At 40.9% G+C, this 24,185-nt stretch overlaps 1 protein-coding gene across 3 annotated transcripts in view; it reads left to right on the top strand.

Moving 5' to 3' along the window:
• Positions 1-24,185, top strand: part of osbpl10a (oxysterol binding protein-like 10a) — an 84,488-nt gene that overhangs the window by 2,895 nt on the left and 57,408 nt on the right. For all 3 annotated transcript variants that reach the window (XM_079570916.1, XM_079570915.1, XM_079570914.1), the window contains exon 2: positions 15,399-15,574. In XM_079570916.1, the coding sequence (XP_079427042.1) occupies positions 15,399-15,574 (176 nt within the window). The remainder of the gene's footprint in view (positions 1-15,398; positions 15,575-24,185) is intronic.

Below are 24,185 nucleotides of genomic sequence, written 5' to 3'. Positions count from 1 at the left end.
TCTGGTTAATCCTCTCCTCAAATGTTGTATAGTGAAGTTTTTATAAATAGATTTCTCTGGATAAAATGTGTTTAAATTTATTATAGGGCTGCAACTAGTACACAGTAAGCGATTAATCTACCAATTATTGTCACGATTAATCGATTAATCGCTTGACTGTGAATGGTGTGTGAAAATTATATTTTTACATTTCTTTTATCACATAAAGCTTAAGAGGCATCGCTTGAGGACATGTTGATGGATGATATTTATGAAATCTTCATTGTACAGAACATTACAGACCCTAACTAAGTAGGTTTTCATAAAAAATACACAATTTTCAATTCATTTTTGCTCTAATTGAGTATGTGTTTATTAGAAAATGATCAATCAGTTACTAAAACAGTTGTCGGCTATTTCAATAATCGATTAGTTGTTGATTTTTCTATTAGTTGTTTCAGCCCTATTATATTACATGTTAATACATGACCAAAATGCTTTTGTTGAGGGAAGTTGCTCTTACCCTATAGTAATTAAACATAGGCTATCTCATTCATACAACATAGAAAGTAGTTTCAAAAGTAAAATTTCAAATGTTCAAGTAAGCTCAAGAAGTTCTTGAAAAAGAAAAAATGTTCTGTGGTGAAGGTCCTCTTTAGTGTTCAGAGAGCATTTACTAATGAATGAAAAGAAAAATGAAAACACTCCCCCTGCATTTAAATTCTATGTTACATCTTCTCAACAGTCTTTTTGTTGCTAATCAGTCTAAAGTCTTTTAAAACATTTACATGCTTGGTGTTAATTTATTATTTATTATCCCATGCGTTTTGGCCAACAAAACGTCCATCCTCGAAGGAAACATTTGTCACACACACAGCTTTAGTTTTGGCAAAGATCCATAAAACATGGTGTTCAAAAGAATACTTTTCACACAGTTATGCACAGTCTGGTTATTACTGGCTGTCGAGTCAACCACTGATTTTGATCTGAAATGACAAGCTTCAGAGAAATTATTTTGAAATGATACAGAAACACGAAGAATAAAGATGTCTCTAGTAATGCAATTCAAATGTCATAGCGTGACCTAATCAAACATTTCTGCAGCATGATTAATACCAGAGTCCACACCAAAATTAGAAACATTATTGAGCGAGATGCAACAACGATGATGCAGAATTTGGACGCCAAGAGCAGGATGCAAAGACAAAATGGAGAGTAATTGGAAGATCTACAATGTCTTGGTGAGACTCTTGATGGGGGATCCGTCGCTGCAGTTCACTTGGCAGAACTAGAAACATGCAAACCCCCTGTCCCTTGTTGTTCTCTACCACGCTGTTGCTCCTTGTTGACTGCAGCCTTGTATCTATGCTACAGAAATATATTTTGGGCCATAAAAGGGCAGCAGTGTCGCAGCGAGGCAAGAGAATTGGATTCAGCACACACCATAATAACAATAATGCATGTGAGCTGGAGGAGGCAGTATACATGGCAACATTTCCCTCATCCCCCATTAAAACGACAGGCACATGACCAACTGTACGCTCTGTTCATTTGCACCCACAGGAATAAAAAAACATCACACGCCATTAAAAATCAAGTAAATCTACCTTCACAGTGTTGGAGGCTGTGGAGGATGAATTCCCTTGTCTCTCTGCATGAATCACGCTGTTGGAAAAAAACGTATAAACAATTAGTACCATCGTGTCTTTCAACAGATTAAACAGCAAAGCGCCTAAAGGAAAAGGTCTTGGATAATCTCTTTTGTTTATTGACCAGAGATAGTGCCTGGGCCTTGATATATGTAGACGGAGATAATGAGCTTGATGGAAATACCCCAAACATGTTGTTGGCCTAGATGCCTGTGGTATGAAGAAATACAGTATCTGATAGACTGTAGGGAACAGCGTCGCCTTAGAGTATCTAAATTGTACCCAACTCAAATGCTGAGTATCTTGCTATAGCAACTTGCACAACAGAATGTAAATCTAGGCGACTGGTCAATGTCCAATCGACGTTGTGGTCTTCCTTGTACTGCTATTGCTGATGTCCCAGAAAAGAGGACCACAAATAGTAAGGCAGGACCTTGTCTTGGCCTTGTGGCTTTGGTATGAACCAGTGGATTCATTTGCATTTGAAATATTTATTATAAACTAGGTTTGTTTGTTGTTTATCTTCATTTATTTACCTATTTATTAAGAACGTTTATACAATGGTCTGGGTGAATGCTTGATTCTGATTGGCTGGACGGTGTCTGTTAAAAAGTGATAATGTACACCTAGCCCGGCAACAGTTAAATAACAATTGAATCACGTTCTATATCACTCCACTGCAGCTGTTTCCATAATAACGATAAACAATTTAGCTGGAACTAGTTTCGGGTAAAAGTGATTAAAAAGTGAAATAACTCCTGTCCAGGACTTAAAAAAATAAGCAAACAGGCCCCAATGAATAGTTTCAGTTCACAGGACCATGGTATAAGCGGGATAATACACTCCGAGGTGTCCATTATCAGAATAACTGGTCATGCCTCCGCGTCGTCCAGTTATTTCTGCTAATGGGCACCTCGTCATGCATTATCCCTTACTAGTCTCTGTGTGAATTAACGTACAAGTATAAAATGATTACAATGAAAGCAATGCTGTGTCCACTCCACACACAGCTGTGGACTCAGCTGATCTCCATAAGCCCTCACCCCACTGTTTTCGGGATAATACTGCTGCATTAAAGCCAAAACTTTAAAAACCCAGAACCCATCTTATGACCAAAAATGGTGACCAGTTCTGCTCCTGTAGCTCTGCATTATGCAGCAGGCATCACGTTAGGTCATTTTGACTCAAAGAAGAGGAAATGGATCGCTTCCTTTCAATTTTACATTTTAAAAGATGGTAAAAGAATGACATCACCACACTGACCTCTGTCCTCTGCTACCAGGTGAAGGCCATTGGATAAAATGTGCAAAAGTTCAGTTTAAGTCTGGATTTGGAACCTTGTGCTGCTCCTGATTTAGTATATTTTACTTCTTGTGTTGACACAATTTGATGAAAAAACAAATTGGGTAAGATTTCTGCTTGAATGTTATTGAAAGTACTGCTGAAATTGTTAGTATAATATTGCAATAATATTTCTTATTGCAATAATCAATACAGTTCAAATCAAATATCTAAACTTTTTTTCTCAAATGGTGCAGCTTTTATTTAGGTAAATGCAATAAACCATTACAATTCACAATCCAGGTGTGCAGTTTTGCAGATGAACTCCTTTAGTCGGTGAAAAATATGATGGTCCTTCTTCTTTCCTCTTTTAGGGACAAGACGAATTGCCAGATAATTACCAGACTAAGCCGGTCCTGTCTAAATGATTCAGATCAGCCCATAGTTAATTTGTTACAGAAGTTAATACATTTCTATTATTTCTATTTTTAGCGGGGCCAAGCCTGGGCGGTAACCACGGAAACTAAAATACTGGTCTGTTTTCTGTCACTTGAGATTTTAATGAGTTTGGAGGATTGTTAAGTGCGTATTTTTGTACTTATTGGTGCAAATGCAGAAAGGTATAAATGCACAGATTAGAATGACTGCCTTGTTTATTTGTCGACTGCAAATATGGATGGACATCATTTTTGAACAATGATCTCTGCTGGTTCTTGTCTTCTTAGCCTCCATTTACACAACGACGTAATGATGCCACAGTTTTGGAAGAAACGTTTCACATAAAGAATAAACCGGAGCAGAGTATATGCATAACACATTGCTAGATTATTGTTATCTGCATATCCGTTGACGCTGTTCTCATATCGCTGGAAGCCACAACGTATCACAAAATCACTGAGGTCTTTCACTTGACTAAGATTTACAAAACTGCATGGTAGCTTTGAGTTTTTACCACGCAATACACATAGCTTTTTTTTTGACAATACCTCCTGTGCACAGATTTTCCGAAAGCCCCTTGCTTCTGCGTTCATCCCGACTTGGGACGTGCAGCAAGAGTGGCCCTATTCTCATTAAATCACGACATGCAAAGTATTTGATCAGACAACATTTCACTCAAATAAAAACAACCCGTAACATTTTGAGTCTACGTTTGATTCCAAACTGCAGTGCTCCTCCCTGAATCATTCCTCATTTGTCGCATAACATTTCTGGACAGTTAATATCTTTAAGTGCCCACAGAGTTTAAATATAGCGCTGGCTGCAGGAGGAGGCTGTGCACAGGGAGCGGGAGTGAGTCTGAGTAATTATGGCCGTCAGTCACTCACCTCCCATACATCTCCGTGGACCTCATTGTGTGCAGTGGATAGAGATGATGTTTGGAGCAAGGCTGTGTTACTATTATTCGTATTGTAATAGCAAGTTGTTACAGTGTACTTTGTTGTAAGATGGTCATAAGAATGTGCAGTGTTTTGTTATCTGGGCTAAATCAATAGAAGTCCTTACCTTAGAACAAACTAAGGACACCAGCTCTGATTGGTCTGTATTCATGTTCCCAATGGGGCAAGTGGTTTTACAGCGAAATAGAGATACATAAAAACATCCACATTCTTGCAAGGCAGTACAATCCATTGTAATGTAACCCCCTAGAATGAAGATGGTTCGAGTGCTTTCCGTTTGGTTGGGTCTGTCCAGAATTCAGATGTGAACACTTTGTGGGATTATGTTCTCATCTCTTGCCCCTGTCCTGCAAATTGTGAGTTGAACCACAAAGGAGCTTATTGGTCCTTGGAAAAAGGGGTGGTCTCGGGCCAGACCAAGGTCTGGAAAGCAAATTTGGCGTAACAAGCTGAAGTAATAAAACACATGGTTCTTGACTAAACCAGGACTAAACAACCAACCATTAAAGGCCCTATACCTGATTTCTTTAATATCTTTGTTTGCTTTCATTACTTGTAATTTTTGGATATTTAGTTGGGTCTAAACTCATTCCCAACATTCCTAATGGATTTCTAACATCCAAATTCTTCACAGGAATGAGTTCATAAACACCTTTCACACACGTTTTTAGGATCACTGTCACAATAATGCTAACAACAATGTTCTTAGATGGGGATTTTTTTTTTAGTGTACAGTGTCTTTTCACAAATGTCTACTTTCACAATTCACTTTAGGAGGGGAAAAAGTTTTAATTCCACTACCAGGGAAAAATGTCAGGTATAGATAATTTGAAACAGTATTTATCTCCCCATGGTCTCTCTGGCCAGAAAACTACAATTACAACTTCGCTGCCTACCGGTTGGAGCCACCAATACACACTAATAGAATCACGAAGAAGAAGCTAACAGGCTAACGGGCAACGCTAACTGCGGGCTAGCGCCACTTTAACAGTTTTTACAGCCAAGTTTGAGTGAAAAAAATCCATTGTGTATTTGGATGTACAATATCCCTCTCTCCCTTTGTCATTTCTGTCAGTGTAGTATTTACTCTCACAGACGATTAATGAGTAAAAAAACCGCAACATGCTACGACACCTGCAGTGGCGCTTATAGCCTCTAGGGGCATGAGTTACTTAGTACTGCTTTAACTCTGCAGTAAAGCCGGACAAATTTGGGACTAATTCGAATCTAAAACCTGCATTAATCAAGGACGAAACATTGTCTTAAAGAGACTAGCTGCAAGTTGGTCATTTTATACTCACTACTGCCACCTCAGGTCTTTTGCGTAACTGCAGTCTCTATATTAAGCATGACGGCACTTCAGACCTGAAGTAACTACTTTCTGAGTGACAGTCCAAGATTTTAGACGCCGTTGTGGTGAATAGGTCTAAGCTCATTCTACACATTAGGACATGGTTGGAACATGTAGCGGGATGAAAATGCTTAGTTTTAGCATTTTTAAACTCTATACAGTCCCTTTAAGTAACTTTGAAACATAAACTTTTTAAACTCCCCATTAAAATGTGTTCCTCATTTGACAATCGCCTCAGTAAATCCCTGTCCGATAACGTGTGCTACATATTTTCCATTAGTCGAGCTCTCAATAACTATAAATAATTACAACATTTTCTGGAGCTGTAAGTTTCAGTCCATGTTCAGCCGTGGCGGTGCTGCATAGTTCTACATTGTGTTGGAGTTGGCAGGTCTCGTCACGGGGAGAGACCGGAGGAGCTAATTCTGCAGCGCGTGGGCGTCGGGTGTCACAGTGAGGTGCTTCAGATGATGTGGAGGTGCAGCGTGCGGATGGAAAAACTGCTACAGGGGCAGTTTCAGTGTTTCTGTCTCATATCATCAGCATACGCAAACACTTCAGCGTGCGCACTGGGAAAATGCCCTATACAACTCAAGTTCAACAGCCTGCGATGAATGTGTAATGGTGCGGAGCTTTATTGTTTTCTTTCTACCCGTGAGAACTTACAATGAGTTTTTTCTCATTTTTGTATTATGTATTTTGTCTTGCTGCTGTTGTAGTTCATACTTTGGAACTTGTTTAGCAGCTTGATGAGGAAGCCTGCTTATTATTTTAATTCTGTAAAAGTCACTGCCTGACTAAAAAACAGGGTCACATACTCTTGTGTCATAAGATTTATTTCCATCACAATTTGAGCCCGATACATCCTGGCATTGCCATCAGGGAAGAAGAAATCCACTGATGGAATCACCTGGTCATTCAGTCCAGGTTGTCAACTATCAACTGGCTGTGCTTTATTGAACCTATTGCACTTTACAAGCCTGTGTTACCAAGTTTCTCAAAGCGCTACACTAGTCCTTATTCAGTCACTCCATACTCTGTGGTGTTAAGTTACTGCATTCATCCTCGCCTATTGTACATGTTTTTGGTGGTAGGGGAAACCGGAGTACCCAGAGGAAACCTACTCAGACTCTGGGAGAACATGCAAATTCCACACCCTCCGCCCGGAGATCACACCCGGGACCTTCTAGCTGTGAAGCTCGAGTGCTAGCCGCTGCGCCACCATGCTGCTCGGATTGTCCAACTGCAGCAGCCCCAGATCCAGGTGGCCACTATTTTTTGGCCATGGAGCAGTTTATTTTATTTGAAATGACTGATATATTCTCACCAGCAGCAGCAGCAGCAGGGGTTTCACTGATATGAGAGACATGACTGAAAACAGAAATTCCTGTCAATCAAAGCGACTGCAGCTGAAGTGTGAAATGAACCATGCATTATTTAATCACTCACTCAGTTAATAGCTTTCACAGCTCTGTAGCAGCTGTTTCTTTGGTGGTAAACAAGATTATTTCAATTGTTTTAATGACACCATGGTCTTCTGTCCGTTTGATCTCTTTGTGCTGCACAAGGAAACTGTCGATCGTTCTGTGAGCCTCATACAGTGTATACAACAATTCAGTGCTTTATGCAGTCCAGTTATCAGATTAAATGTAACCTTTGGCTGGAGGGTTGAGGGTTTTTCAAAGTCATTAAAAAGTCTGGTTTATTTTATAAAAGAAAGATTCAGATCACTTTGTTTAAAGTCCAGAAGGGAAGCTTAGAATATTTAAATCATCTCTGACCTGCAGCTCTACAGATAAGGCATAGGCTCAAATAACTTTTGTGACTGAAATATCTTCACAATATATTGCAAAATTATTGTGATAGCAAAAATTGGTGACATGATATACATTTTTATTTGAACTGAATGTACCGGTAACATACTGTGTATATTTAGTAAAGTTACTGCCATAATATTGTAATCAATATAATATCAATATATCAGCGATTAGCGCAGCTAGAAGGTCCGGATCGGATCTCCGGCCGGACGGGGCCTGTCTGTGTGGAGTTTGCATGTTTCTCCCCGTGTCTGGGTAGGTTTCCTCCGGGTACTCCGGTTTCCCCTACCACTAAAAACATGTACAATAGGCCAGGATGAATCCATTGAGTGAGTGATTGGTCATGGTCGGAGGGGCCAATGGCACAGACTAGTTGCCTCGCTTCCGTCAGTGTACCCCAGGGCAGATGTGGCTACACTAGTGGCTTACCACCACCGAGTAATGAGTGACTGAATAATGACTACAGTGTAGTGCTTTGAGAAACTTGGTAATACAGGCTTATTATTATTTTAAACATTCTCATGTGCAGCAGCAGCAGTGACTGAGTAACTTTGACTATTGACACTGAGTTGCCGATTTATTTGCAATACATCTTGACTCTATGTGGCACTTTATAGAAAGTGAAAACCGTGCTTCCTCGGTTGGCTCGCTGTGTTTTGGATGTACTGTTTCTCCCGAAATAGACAATGCGTGTGGGTAATCAGTGCTGCTTGACTTAGCGCTGTAGAAAGTGGAGCAAACACAGAGATTATATGCATGTGGTATTTTTAAATCTCACATAAAAACGTAAATAACTTTCTACTGCAGTGACGTCATGCTTCATGTAGTCAATTCCCTGGGGATCAGTCTGTTGTTGCTGGAATCTTGGGGAGTTTTTTTTCTAAGATCAAAAATATGCTTGAACAATTGCGTGCTGGGTTATCAAGAGAGCTTTTTTCCCCCTGAGGGCTATGGACCTTTTTGCACCACTAGAAAAATATGAAATAATAACAGACTCATAGTTGAAAACATGCACTCCACACAAAGGCCCTGCCTGGCTCGGGATTGAGCCTTTTTGCTGTGGGACGAGAGTGTTAATCATTGTGTAATTGTAATCGCAATACTTTTCGGAAAAAATCTCTATATTTCTAAAATAATAAAAAAAAATACTGGTGAAAGGCTGAAAGGCTTTCATGTTCACGTGAATGCCATCTCTCATGATACCAGTAACACTTGTGGATGGCAGCATTAGCATATGCTCTCATTAGCCACTTGTCGGTCTTAGAGCGCTGTAGTGTTGTGGATACAGGTTGACAGGAGGTGGATCGCTCTGAGGGTGAATCATCTCTCTGCAGAGGAGCCGGTGTGAAACAGCAGCTCTCCTTGCTCTGATCAAAGCTGTGAGTCCAAATGTGCCACTAGAGCCGCTCACATCACACAAACCCACAGAAACTCACTCTTTCAGAAGCGCGTTTGTCCTGTGTTATTTTTAGCTGCATTTTCTGTGGTTGAGTCCACAGAATACCATGAGTTCTTTGTTGTTGCTTTGGTCGTTTATGTCTAATATTACTTTTAAAGGTAAGTTTATTCACTCTTACAATCTGTGAGGAGCCATATAGGCAACATAAGTGCAACACCAGGGGACCCTTTGAAGGAGTTCTCCTGTATCTAATCGATTTGCCAGAAAACCTTGATATTGTCTTTAGTCTTAGCTCATCGTCATTTGCATCGTTGTTTCTACCAGCTGAATTTTTAGTGCTTTTATTGTTAAAAATCTATCATTTGGGTGTGGGGTAAGGGGGTGAGTTACTGAGGCCATTGCAATATATCATTGGACTTTGTTCTGACTGAATGCACAATTATGAAAAAGATTCTGACTGTAACAAACCATGTGACCCTTATATTGAAGAGACGAGGGCATAATGACATTTAAGCAAAGGCCATAAGACGACAGTTGTCCTTAGATCATATTACAGATGCAACAATTGGATTATAAGGACAAGGATCATAATGTCCATATCAAGTATTACGGCTTCTTTTTACTAAAGGGGTATATTATGCAAAGTATACCTTAGAACCTTTTGAAAATTACATGTTGCAATGTGATACATATTACAGTAACACTTTATTTTACAGTACTGTGATACATTGATCCTAACTAAATTTAGTACAATGTAATGGGCTCTGCCCGAAGTGCTGTACACAAAAATACATATATATATAAAATACACTATTCAAATTTAAAGTATGCAAAAATAACTTGTACCTATGGGTTAGATACTCACTGGAATAATATGTATTAGTAGGTTGGAGGTACATAATGTAATAAGACATAACTCTAGCCCCGAACCTAGCCTTAGCAGGGTCTTGTGTCCCGTTACACTATGTACCTACAAAGTACTAATACAAGTTATTCCATTGTGTATGTAACTAGGTACAAGGTACAAGTTATTACAGATTATTACAGAGCACATTACACTGTACTACATTTATTTAGGTACAATGTATCAAGGTGCTGTAAAATAAAGTGACATATTTTGGGTAGCAAGTTTTTGCCGTGGTGCCTCCTCATACATTACAGAGCTCATCCCTTGGCGCCAGCTTTTCCAGTACCATTCCACAATCCCGATTATTCATGTTTGACAAATTGTCAGGCTTTAAAAACTGGAGGTTACTTGGCAACTGAATGAAGCTGATTAACTAGTAATTAATTATCATTGCCTCCATTAAAACATCTTCTATATTCACCCCCTTTTGTGTGTCCTGTGAACTCTGATTACTACATTTCCCATCATAACTTGCGTCCCTTCAGGCATTTTGGAAAATCAAGGGCCAAAAGTGCAGAACAGAGGCGAACAGTGCTGACAGCCCATTTCCTCCATGTCAATGGTAATGTGGTTTGGAAATGGCACTGGCTGAATGATCGCACTAAGTCTTTCTGCTGTTATTATTGTGATGTGTTTGAGTGATGTCAGCGGCTTTGATGCTAAGGTCTTTTTGTGTGTGTTAGTGGAGGTATTTTGAGCTGACAGCGAGCCTTTTAGTTGTGATTCTGTGTTAAAGCATGCCAAGGCAAAAATCAATGTTAATCACTTGTTAACAAAGGGAGCAAGGTTAGGAGTCTGTTAAGATGCCATGTGTGCAATCAGGCTTTAAAGGGGCTGATTTTACTTCTAGAAATGGAATTAAATGTATTTTGTCTTTGTTTTAGTATAATGTAAACTCAAACCTTTGTGGGGAAAACAGTGTGGATCAAATTATAAAACATTTGTATACAATTTATGCACTATTTTTTCAGCATTTTTGTCAAAGTGACCCTAAAAAGTGACCTTGCAAGTTGTGAAATGTGCCTATAAACTACAGATATATTAGGAAAGTTACGAATGATTTTGAACCACAACTAACATTTTAATTTAGTACCTTCCTCTTTCATTGTTTGCAATCAAAAAATCAGGTATAGGGTCTTTAAGGTAGCCTGGTTTTACCATACCCTCGTTCTCATTGCGTTTCGTACAAGGGTCTGGACCTTCACACCTTAGCTCCGTTATCAGGTGGGAGGGGTGAACTCCTGCTGACGACTGCTTGACGTCACCTCCAACTCCCGCCTCTCGCTCGCCGAATGGTAGGATGAGATTCAACCGATGTATCCCGGCCACTGAGATCAGACCCAGACTTACATGTAGGGAAATTATAATTGACCGGAGTTTACGGATGGCTAAGGCCAGGCTACCTTTAAGGTTAACAGGTTAAAAAAAAAAAATTCCAGGGCTGCACAATACAGCTGTTTTGCTTATGAAATCTGACCGTTGTGTTAATTTTCATTCACTGGAGTCAAGTAGCATTTTGCTCCACACATTTGTCCATTAACGGAGCTGCTAAGACCTGAAAGGCCGAATATGAGACTGGAGTTATTATTGGGCTCCATCCATCACGATAAAAGGCCTCTGCTGTAGTTTAGCTGCTGCTCTGCCTCGGGGTCAGCAACACCGCTCTGCTGACTGAGGGAGAGAGGCCGGGCTCAGACTGGACTCAGCTCTTGTTCTTGATCCACTGTGGTCCACATAAATCACAGTGTTTGATGACGGGACAGAAGCGAGATCAATTTACCGACCGCTCCGCTCTGTCCTCTCTCCAGGGTTCATGGGAAAATGAACCTAGTGATGCAATATCAGGCCCCGGCATACGTTCCTTCAGGAGACAGTGTATGCAGAAATGTAAAACTCAATCATCATATTCTAACACATATTTGCACACACATAGTCATGAATATTTTACCGCTTGCACGAAAAGACAGTCAGCACATTGATACTTTTATTGAAACACTTCAATCTTTCCTGGAAGCTTCATAGGGACTGACGTGAACACCTTTTTTTTATTACCTCAAACACGATTGTAACACCCAAAAGAATAACTGTCTCTGCCTTGTCATGTTGTAAGTTTGAACATGTTGCCATTGTGAGAATCACCTGTTCCCAGAACAATATGATCCTGTCACTTTGTGCATGTGGGACCTGCGTCTTATGTCGGTGATGTGTTTGAGATTACATGAAAGTGACAGACGACGAGTCTTTGTACAACCTTTTACGGTAAAGTGATCCTGCACCCTCAGCTTCGTTTAGCTTCTAATCCAGGAATGCATTCACTGTCATGTTATGTAAATTAAGCGCCAAAAACTCCATTATATATTTGTTAAAAATGCAAGGAGACTCGTACAATGGCTTGGGTTTTTGAGATGATTAAAAACAATTCACATATCACATTCTTAGCAAAATTATCCCTTACCCTACAAGGACCTGCAAAAAAAGAGGCCTGTGATTGTGTAGGCTAGATATTGATCAATCTCAAGTCTATTACATTTTTTCATTATAAAAATGTTTACATACAGTATGAACTTAAACAGCTCAAACAAGAACAAATTCTGTAAATTAAGCGCACCTTACTATAAACCACGGCAGCTAAATTTTGCCTTGTACACGTACAGGCCGCACTCGAATATAGGCTGCAGGTTTTCATAGCGCCGTGCATCCGTTCAGAGCGGCCCATGGCGCGGATGAGGAGGAAGAGGCACCTCATCCCGGAGAAAGGTGCCGTTGCGGGCAGAGGGAGGGCGGCTGGGACGGCAGTGATAAACGCTTAAAAAAAGCACGCAGAAATGGCCAGTGTAGCCGACCTCAATGTGGAAGTGTAGGAATGTGCCTTGTAACCCGTCCTCGTTGTGGCCACATCAGCTCAGACCACTCCCCAGGTGAGCAAAGCCCCTCCACATTTAGGCTAAAGTGAACCTTCATCATTTAAAAAGTTGATTAGAAGTTCAGCCGTAATCTTTCGCCAACCCTGTCTCACTTTTGCGTTTACTGCTAGAGAGTGCCTCTAGTGCCTGTTGGTGGTTATATATTGGCCGCACCGTCATATTGGCCGCAGGGTTTAAAGCATGGGAAAAAAGTAGAGGCTTATAGGCTTATACGGTACTTTCCTTCACTATCATTTAACACAAGAAATCTTCCTTTATCTCATTCACACTCCAAAATGAGATGCTGTTTCTACCAAAGAAATTGCTGTAAACCTGACTAAAGATCCATGACAATTATTGAGATTGCTGATTTTGATTCATTTCCCAGCCTTAAATAGTTGTCTCGTTGAAGTATAACTACAACTACTAACTGCTACTGGGTAACCTCAAATACCTGGACTGTGTGTAGCTCGTGGACTGACTGAGATTGTCTTTGTCAAGATAAAGGGAAACTCTATTCAAAAACAACCCGTACCGTGACTTGTCTTTCCTCTCATCACTCTCTCACAGCGGAGGTGAAGACAGGACACAGCGGCTTCAGGGAGATGCTTTCTGACCGTGGACACTTCAGGGTTGGAGGCTTTAGTGTGCGATCAATGGTGATCTCGAACAGAAAGGGGGCATTGAGCGCTGGAGGAGAAGTGGTGGAAGACAAAGTCCGCTTCTACCTCGAGCCTCGCGAGCACAAAAGAAAGGTCGTGTGCGTCGCCTAAAGCTTTTCTTGAGTCAGTGTTAAGTGGAGCAGACAGGACCTATTTGAATGTCACTCGGCCATAGGAACTCACTGAATATGCGCCTTGGGGGGCACAATTTTGGTAAAACTACATATAGTTGGGATTTTTTTGGGGATAAGATCTGCAAACTATTAGATCAGCGATTTATGTCTTAAAATCATACATTTTTCCCAAAAAGCATTTACTTTTGAGACAAGGCTAGAATATTTCTAAATAATTTGAGAATCACCAGCATTTTTCAACTAGTGCTGCATGAGATGAGAAAAAGTTGCAATATTAAATTCTTAATTTGTAAGCACTACTGAGCAGCGTAATTATTCATTAATTTGTGTCACTTACCAAGTGAAGGCTGCAGACACTCAAGGCCTGAAAGTTATATTCTTCAAAAACACATGAAATCTGCGTGGCTTTGTAATGTGTTTCTCCTGCAGATGACCAGGCTGATGATAGATCCAGTCACTGCGCATTGTCAAAGGAGCAGACAAATAATAAGATCCAATCTTAAAGCTGCCTTAGGTGATGTCTTTTTGAAATGTTTTCATCAGTAGGTGGAGTAGTGAACCCTGCTCTGCCACACCACCAATTTTATTCAAAGATTATCTCCTGCCTAATAATGAACATTTAGGCATAAAACCCCCCAAAACATATTATTTATATTGCACTGACACCGTGCTGCACCTGCATGAATCAAACTGAACGCTGAGAAAGCTCAACCGTTACACCCCTCCCGTCTGCAGGTAGACTGGCCAGCTTCCAGTCCTTGCTGGAGCTTCAGGACAGCTGTGGGGAAAGGTGAGGGATTCCTCCAGGCAGACGGGTCTAGGGGTCCACAGGTCGCTCAATGATTGGGTCAGTCAGTCTTCACTGGAGCAATAATTTGGTGATATATTTAGCCACTACCTAAACTTCAAGGTTAGTAATATTATTAACTTTTAAATATTTTGTTGTTTGAAAAAAGATTTACGTAATATAAATAATTGCTGCTTTTTCAGTTTGACAATTGCGGCAATTCTAAATGCCTGTGATTCTGATTGAAGGCGATTAACCTTGTAGTCGTCATGTTTTCTGCCTCTCTGTGCATCTCCAAAGGCAGCGGCAGCAGCTCAGAGGCACGGATTCAATTATGCACCGACTGAATGTGATTCATTAGTCACAAAGGGGGAAAACGCAAGGCTTAATTTTCACGCCTCGAGCTGCGGATTCTGCTCAAGATGGCCGTCCATAAACCCAAAGTCGTTTAGAAGTGAGCTGCTAAGAGGAGGAAGTTCAAGCGTAAAACCAAAGTTGATTTTAATGTGCACAACCAAGAGCTGCATTGTTGGTGACGTATTTGCTGAAAGTAACAAGTAGTTCTCATAGTTATATAATGAAATGATATCTCTTGTCTCCATGGAGTCTTTTTTTATGAAAACCCTCCAGTGTAGACTCTAGCGCCTGAGCATAATGGATTTTTGAGCAATTGTGCTTCACAGCAAGAAGTTCCCGGGTTCGATCGCCGGCCGGATCGGGGCCTTTGTGTGTAGAGTTTACACGTTCTCCCCGTGCCTGTGTAGGTTTGCTTCGGGTCCTCCTGTTGAGCGTTGTCTGTTTACATGCATGAGTCTCATGAATGTTCATTAACTATCCTGACCAAATAAACAGATAAATAAATAATGAAGGGGTTTGTTGTTTATTTTGCATAATTATTCACAGGGCTTGGGTGTCAGCTTTTTCCTCAGGCCTTGCTGTTGTTTTTCTAGTATGGGTTCAGAACAAGCTTAATAATAACGATGCATTTTTATTTATGTAGATGCCACTTTTCAAAACACTCAACGATGCTGTACAGACTAAGACAATAATTACAGCAAAACAAAGCAGAAACAAACGGCCTTGTCTTCTCACTTCTCACTTCTCTCCTCTAACTCCTCTCTCCTCTTTGCAGGTACTTTGTGTTGGATCCGGACATGGGGCAGCTGCAGTATTTTGTGAATGAACAGGGAAAAAGCCAGAAGCCCCGCGGATCGCTGCCTCTGATTGGTGCGTCCGTAACCACGAGCGACGAGGCCCCGCACATGTTCATCGTGAACTCTGTGAATGGAGAGCTGTACAAACTCAGAGGTGAGACGAAGGCACTGCCCTTGTTTGAGCTGGAGACACATTGTCACACAACTTATGTATAAGTTTTATGAAGGAAATGGTCGACCGCTTATCTAGTGCATGTAAGAGGGATGAACAAGAACTTTTTTTTTCTATTTGGACAAACTTGAATAATCAAAAGGATGTTATGACTTCAATGTAGCACTTTATAGCACAGTAAAAGCAATAGGATGAAATTACATAGAACTCAAAATGGTAGTTATGGTCATTACACTGACACACTTTCTTTATGGTAATATGATTGCGTTAGGTAGAATCATTGAATTGTGGCAAAAATAAGTATTTAAAGGGACTATACAGGGTATAAAAATGTTAAAACCAAGTATTTTCATCCCCCAGCCATGTCCTAATGTGTAGAATGAGCCCAGACCTGTTCACCACTAAAATCCTGCACTGTCACTCAAAAAGATGTTAATTCGGGTTCGAAGTGCCGTCATGCACAAGCTTAAAGGGGCTGGAAGCAAGTTCGCCATTTTATACTCACTACTGCCACCTCAGGCCACATGTGTAACTGCGCCTTCTATATTAAGCTCGTGCATGACGGCAATTCGGGCCGAAGTGACACATTTTTGAGTGACTGTACAGGATTTTAGAGGCAGTTGTGGTGAACAGGTCTGAGCTCATTCTACACATTAAGACATTGCTGGAACATGTAGGGGGAGGAAAATACTTAATTTGAACATTTTTAAACTCCTTATAGTCCCTTTAATATAGAAGCTTCAGCTACGCATAAGACCTGAGGTGGCAGTGGTGAGCATAAAATGACTAACTTGCATCTAGCCCCTTTAAACCCTAATTAATCCCTAAACATGTGTATAATCTGTAAATTACCAGGAAATGCAGCATATGCTCCGTGTGCTGTCTGGTTGCCTTGTCAGAGATATTCATTCATTATTTTTTACTTTCTTGAAATGTGGCCAGATTTCTTGCGAATGTGCTGAGCTTTTAGCGGTGACTCATGGCTGTCTTGGTCTAAAGTTGGCCCTGTCACAGTTGGGAATAAGTCGGACTGAGTCATCCCTCCGTGAAAATGAAACACTTTCCCTGGTGTTTCCTGTGTCACGGGGTCAAATACCGGATGTGTCTGTGCGATCTGTAAGCTCAGCTGCCAATCCGAAAGTCAAGAAAGTGTAGAATCCTTTTGGGGCGAATGCTGACACAAGCTACAGTTAGATGTTAATTGACCCTGTTTTAGACCTCGGGTTTGTCGCGGTAAGGCTTGATTAAGTTCTAAATTCGTCCTAGTTTAAATTTTACACTACCCTTGTTGCATCGTGCCTGCCAAACTTAGTACAATGTATTGTGCTATGTAACGATGCAAAATAACTTGCACCTATGGTTAGATACATAATGAAATAATGTATATTAATAGTTTGGAGGTTTAGTGTTAGACCCTAACTCTAACCCTAACCTTAAAGCAGTACTAAGTAACTTGTTTACCTTAATACATCCTTTTCGTTGTCCCTGTGGGGGTAATACAAGTGTTTATGGGATGATTGGAGGGTCTTTCATCTCCCCCTGGTGTCTCTGGCCAGAAAACCATGTTTGCAACTTGACTGCCACCGGTCCGGAGAAAGCAATACACAATAATGAAATCACGAAGAAGAAGCTAACATGCTAACGGGCAAAGCTAACTGCGGGCTAACGTCACTTTAAACAGTATTTACAGCCAAGTTTGAGTGAAAAAAAATATTTTCATTGTATAATTAGATGCACAGTAACCCTCTCTCCCTTCGCCTTTTCTGTCAGCGTAGTATTCACTCTCCAAGACAATTAATAAGTTAAAAGATCGTAACTTGCTACTACACTTGCAGTTGTGCTCATGGCCTCTAGGGGGAAGAGTTACTTAGTACTGCTTTAAGCCCTAGCTCTAAGGGTCTTATACATTATGTACCTCCAAACTAATACACATTATTCCATTGTGAATGTACTAAATGTGTAATAACATTTAGTACATTCACACTAAATGTGAATGCCCATGTAGTACATTCACAATGGAATACATAGGTAATAACGTTTACCTATGTATTCCATTGTGAATGTACTACATAGGTAAATGTTATTACACATTGCTACAAAGAAGATGACATTGTACTAAATTCAGTTAAGTACAATGTATGAAGATAGTGTGACCAAAGGCTCTGTACCTGTTTTTGTTTACAAACAATGAAAAAGGCAACTGTCATAGCACTAATGCAGCTTTTTTACTTCCGATACTGATACTAGGGGTTTGAGTATTTACTTATACCAACCGATCCCTTGAGACTTCTTTAAAAGTAGGCTTGTACATTATTTGTTCTCTATAGGAAACCAGTTTGCATTGGAAAAGTGAGAGGTCTTTGGAAAGTACATGCTACATCTCATCATCAATGGAGTTTTCCTTTAAACGATGAAGCTGACACCTGTCGAAACAAGGAATCACCGTTCACCAATCGAACCCATTCAACAAAGATCACTGAACTTTTCTTCACTAAACTGCCTTGGCTACAGCACACAAGCTATATATTATTATAGACAACTTATGTATAAGTCACTCCGGAGTATAGTCGCACCAGTATTGGCAACTCCTAGGGCGTGGAGGCGTAAATGCACCGTTGACAAGCCTCTCCCGGCAGGACGTTGTTCAAGCACCCATTTGCGAACTCTTCTAGCTTTGGCCATTGAGCTCTAAGTCCGCAATGCAATAAGAGTAACCTCCCCTTTCGCCAGTCCCGCACAAGTTTCTCGCTCACTCCAACCTGAGTATAAGTCGCACCCCCAGCCAAACTATGAAAAAAGTGTGACTTTAAGAAGGTAAATCTGTAACAGTATTTATACTAAAATACATTCACACCTGCAATAGTAGCCAATATTACTTTAGGTGACTCAGCCTCTGTCCCAGCCTCGATTGGTTGGCGCTAGCATTAGGAATACTGCTGTTAACGTTTGCAGAATATAAAACTAACTTAACCAATGGGGGCCGTTCAGTATCGGAAATTTAGAATCAATACCTAATACGGTATATTTTCCTTGATCTATTATAGCAACCCCTCGATCCAGTGCCTGCGTTGTTCCCCTGCTCCGTCCTGCTTCATTCAAGTCTATAGCTCTAACTCTACAGGAATGTCCCCAGTCTCTGAGGGGTAGGGTATCGGAATAACATGACCTATTTTCCCCAAATAACTCACTGATCTGTGCGTATCCACCAAACGGGAAACAATGCACTCTCTGAGATGTCTGCAGGCACTGAAATCCAAGACTTTCAGAGCAGAAAGTGGAGAGAAAAGCGTCCATTGATGCACCTGTAATGCAGTCCTGTCCTGGAGTTAAAAGACCACTCAGGTCTCAGTGTTTTAAAGACGTTCTTTCATATTTTTGAGCCACCGAATCCCTCACAATAACATCACTTTTCTTGCTTTTATGTCATGTGGATTATTGCTGGTTTTCCTACAACAAACACACCTCCAATGGGTTTACGTTGATGCATTGCTGCCCGGACTTTCCTGAAAATAAGTTTGACATGGCACTGGTATGACTTACACTCAACTGGCTCTCTGTAGATTTCATTCATGCTTTTTACAGTTTTTCTTCATCAAAAGGATGCCTTGAGGATTTGTTTGTATTTGTGCAGTTTGAGTAATCCAACATTTTTTAGTCAGTGTCATGTTTCCAAGTTCAGTAGATAGTTTTCATGTGACATTCCTGGAGGTCATGTATGAAGAGAAAGTGTCTGTTCACTCAAGATAAACAATAGCCCAGGATAGCTTTTGTTTTGACATGAGAAAGGGCTGTTTTGGAAATGAGCTAATTTGTAAACCCCTCTGGAATAACAGACATTCTGTGAGAAATCAGAGAACTTGAAAATGGATAAAGAAGTGTGTTCTTTCACTATTCTGCATCTTCCTGCAGTGTTTACAAAGGCCACTTAATCCTGCCTACTTCATAAAAACAAGCTCTGTAATTGCTTTTCAAACATGTGTATTTTTAAAACAGAGTTTTCTTGAACAGCGTGGTCTTGAGTCACTCTTACGCGTTGAAGTGTTTGAGATTAGTGCAGATCTGCGTTTCCATGGGAACAGTGGTATAAGCCAAACTCCATCTGGAGCCGAAGGTTTAAGGGCCAAGAGTCATTTCTATGGGATTTGATTTCCTCAGCAGTGACCAAATACCTCAATGCCACCTTTGTTCTAAGCCTCTTTTATTTCAGTGTGTGTTTTACAAAGAACATAAGTTACTTCGGAGAGACTGCATCAGGGCTGCAAAATTATTGCAATCAAATGGAAACTGCAATTTGAATTAAGTCAAGGTCAAGTTTATTTACATAGCACATTTAAAGCAACCATTGCTGCACTGCCTTTGCTCTGCCTGATCGCGTCAGATCTTAGAAACTAGGCAGGAGGTGCCTGGTTGGTACTTGGATGGAGACCGATGGGTGAATGTAGTGTGTGAGTGAGGGGTGGTGGTCAGATGGTGCAGAGTGCAGACTCTGCACCATCTGACCACTTCCGTCAGTCTACCCCAGGGCAGCTGTGGCTACAATAGTAGCTTACCAACACTGAGTATGGAGTGAATGAATAATGTAAAGCGTCGTTGAGTGTCCAGAAAAATGCTATATAAAACCATTGCATTAGTATTATTAATAAATGGTCATTGTAAAAGGTCACATTTTTATATAGCGCCTGTCTACCTGCTTTAGGCACTCAAAGCGCTTTGCATCAAGGAACCAGTCACCCATTCACACACCAGTGTACGCAGATACTGGAGGCAAAGTGGGTGAGGTGTCTTGCCCAAGAACACAATGACAGTGCGCACTTGCGGGATTCGAACAGCCGACCCTCCGATCACAAGACGACCCGCTCTGCTCTCTTCACCACTGTCGCCCCATTGCGTCCACATGGGGTCATAACCTGTAAAAAACCTGGTAACCTTTTAGTTTAGAGGAGTTTGAAATGCATACGATTCCTCTGTTTCAAGTTTCATATTTCAGACATGCAGGCTAGAGTGACCTGAATCTCAATTAAATGGTAAATCTAATGGCAAGTGTAATACTTACCAGACAAATCTCAAATAAGCATCTTTCAAAAAAGCTTTCAAAAGTCTTTGGAGTTACTTTTTGTACTTAATTTATGCAATCTATTCCATCTATTTTCTGCTCTTAATATGTGGATTATACACCGCCTCACCAAAGTCGCCATGAGTATCTTCTGATCTCTTGTTGCTGCAGTTTGTCAGGTCTAGGTTCAGCAACACTATGTGCCAAAGAGTGAGATCAGCTGACGACCTGAACATCCTGAATGACCAGGTTATTCCATCAAGGGATATCTTCTTCCCTGATCGATACAAATCTTGATGAAAAATTAATGCAACACTTGATCTTTTGACATTGTAGAAGCTTATTGAAACAATGCCACAGAAAATGTGTGCTGTAGTCAAAGCGTGTTTTCTTTGTGCTGACATTTCTTTTGGTCATGCAGTGTATGCCATAACAGTGCTTTTTTTTTTTCTTTTTGAATTTACATTTAAAATTCCCATGGCCTCCTCCTCAGTCTAGTCTAATAGACCACAAAAGAGAAAATGATTCTTCTGCTCACTCATTTTCTCGTGGGGTTAGCTGCTTTCAAGTATCCCGTAATACTCACTGTTATTATAAGGACATGCACCTCTCATATCTGCATTATGTGCGATTGTAAACCTCCCACACCTCAAAAGCTCATGAGATACTTTGAACTGTAGAGATCAGCTCGGCGTAATTATATTCTTCCGGCAGGATTTGTGTCTAAATGTCAGTGTTATGCATCTGCCTCTTCCAGCTGCAGTGATTACAAACAACCAAGGCTGATACAAGTTTATGAGTTTCATCTTTTAGTGTTTAGTGCTTAAGAGAAATTATTTAATGTAAAGGTTGTATAAATAAAGTGTGTGATCCTGTCTATACACTTTATGTGTATATTATGTTAGTCTTACTCCCATGTAATTGAAGAAAGTAGTGTTTTGAAGGGCATATGGCATGGTTAATACAAATAGAATGAATGGATCATAAAAAAAATATATAAAAACACTCAGAAAAAGTAAAAAAATCTTAGTACAGTCTGCCAAGATTGAGGCAAATGGGAATTCAAGACATAATACACAGCTCATCAGAATGACCAGCAGTTTAATAGGTATATTTTACAACTGGTTTAATGAGGCATGGCTATAATGTATTCACGGCTAACTATGAAGACCGTTTTTATCCTTGTGCATAATAAATTGCCTTAAGGCCTCTCCTATTAAATATATAGAGGCTCTTTATTATTAACCCACTGATCAGGCTGCATTGTGTCATTTTGATGAGATTTCTCCACTGTTTTAATTACCGTCTGCTCTTTCGCCCTTCCTGTTTCCTGTCTCCCCTCCATAACATTTACATACTGTCGCTCATCATAATATCCTGCAGCTCTTTAATCACAGTTAACCACTGTGAGTGTGGCACTAATGCAGAGGCGTAGCATTCTCACCAGGGATTACATGTGTCCTGGCTGTAATTAAGACCAGTGTAATAAGCCTGGCCCTGGACCCTGCTTTCCAACATGACATTTAGACCACAATTATCTAAATAGTTGTATCGTCCATGGCTGCGGCAGAGCATAATCGATTTGCTAATTGTAGCCATTCTAAGTGCAGTTTCGATTCAATTATAATTAATTGTTCAGCCCTGGGAACATCCTGAATGACAAGGTTATTCCATCAATGGATTTCTTCTTCTCTGACTGCACGGGCGTATTCTAAGATGACAATGCCAGGATTCATGGGGCTCACATTGTAAAAGAGTGGGTCAGGGAGCATGATACCTCGTTTTCACTCATTTGGCCGCCACAGTGTCCAGATCTTATATCCATTCCATTCCAGCACATTCCAAAGATATTCTCATCTTTGGAATGTGCTGGAGAGGCTTTGCATAGTGGTTACACTCTCCCATTATCAATATAAGATTCTTGCATTTAATTGCGCTTTTTCGGGGGCCGGATCACAGAGGCAGCAGTCTGGGCAGAGATGCCGAGACTTTGCTAACCATGACGCACACCTCCTCCAGCTGTTCTAGGAGGATTATTATTGACCTTTTCTCAACCAGGATAGTCCCACTGAGATTAATAATCTTTTTTTCAGGAGAGTCAGGGTCCCAGAGGGGAACCTATTGTACACGTTTTTAGTGGTGGGGAAACCAGAGTACCCGGAGGAAACCTACGCAGACATGGGGAGAACATTCAAACTCCACACAGAAAGGCCCCGTCCAGGTGGCAATCGAACCCGGACCTTCTAGCTGTGAAGCACGAGCGCTAACCGATGTACTACCCTGCCGCCGATCCTGACGTGACACCAGGCCAGCTCAGGGACATGGTCCCTCCAGCATGTCCTGAGTTTTGCCCGGGGCCTCCTCCCAATGGGACATGCCCGGACCACCTCTCCCGAGAGGTGACCAGGACCCAGGTGACCCAGCTACCTAAGCTGGCTCCTCTTGATGTGAAGGAGCAACGGCTCCTCCCGGGTGACTGAGCTCCTCACGCTAACCCTGTGAAGGAAACTAATTTCAACTGCTTGTCCTTTTGGTCATTACACTGATCTCATGACCATAGGTGGTTCTAGAAACGTAGATCAATATATCTTAGATTTTTAACATTGCAGAATCTTCTTCAAGCAATGCCACGGCGAATGTGAATAATCAAAGCAAAGGACGGTGCAACAAAATGTTAGAGCATGTTTTTTTGGTCAGGCAGTGTTTATAGAAGATTTGAGAACCCTCCTAATCTGTGGCTCAAGTAACTTAACATTCACCAGCAAATTGAGACTGAAGAGTTACAGAAGGAATCTAACTGCAATTTTACTTTTACGTTTATGATTGCTATTCTAATTTGATTGTTCAACCTAATTACACATTATCTTTAACTGTGATTAAGCTTAGTTTGACTGTACATCTGTAGCTTTATAAGATGATGATTCCATAATCATCCCTCAGAATCCTCGGGTGTCTTACAGGAGTGTGTTGCCTGCGTCATTGCTCTCCACCAGGTGCACACATTAGCATTGCCTCGCTCCGCTCCCAACAGCCAATTACATTCAATCACAACCCGGTTTATGCGCATCGCTGAGACTATCTGATTTAGTGCCCGCTTTCCTTATAAGTGCACTGCTTTCAGTTGAACAATGTCTCTAAATGGTAGAAATGTTGAAATTGTCCATTTTCCCGTCACACAAATGTGGCGCAGGTGCTTCTGAGTGCTCCTCTTTAACGCGCCGCACGTCAAATCTTTCGGTGAAATATGTCTAGGTTTTCAGAGATGCCGCCTCACTTGTACAAGCCACAGCTTTCGTCCCGGAGAGGTTGAGTAAGATTGACAGGTGCAAATGGAAGCCTCCCTACTTTGGAATAAGCCATCATCATGTGCTAAAACGCTGCTCTCATAGGACTTACACAACGTTTGGTTAACAAGGAGAGTCTACGCTACAATAACAGCGGGTGAGCCACGGTCTGCAGCGTATTTGACAGAGAACAGTTTTTACCGTGTCTTTTAAAGGCTTTATAACATATAGAGCTTAAAGTGGGAGGGAAAACGTG

Source organism: Gobius niger (assembly GCF_951799975.1).
Source record: "Gobius niger genome assembly, chromosome: 14".
Taxonomy (NCBI): domain Eukaryota; kingdom Metazoa; phylum Chordata; class Actinopteri; order Gobiiformes; family Gobiidae; genus Gobius; species Gobius niger.
Note: the sequence above shows the minus strand (reverse complement) of the source record. Positions and strands in the feature narration are given on the sequence as shown.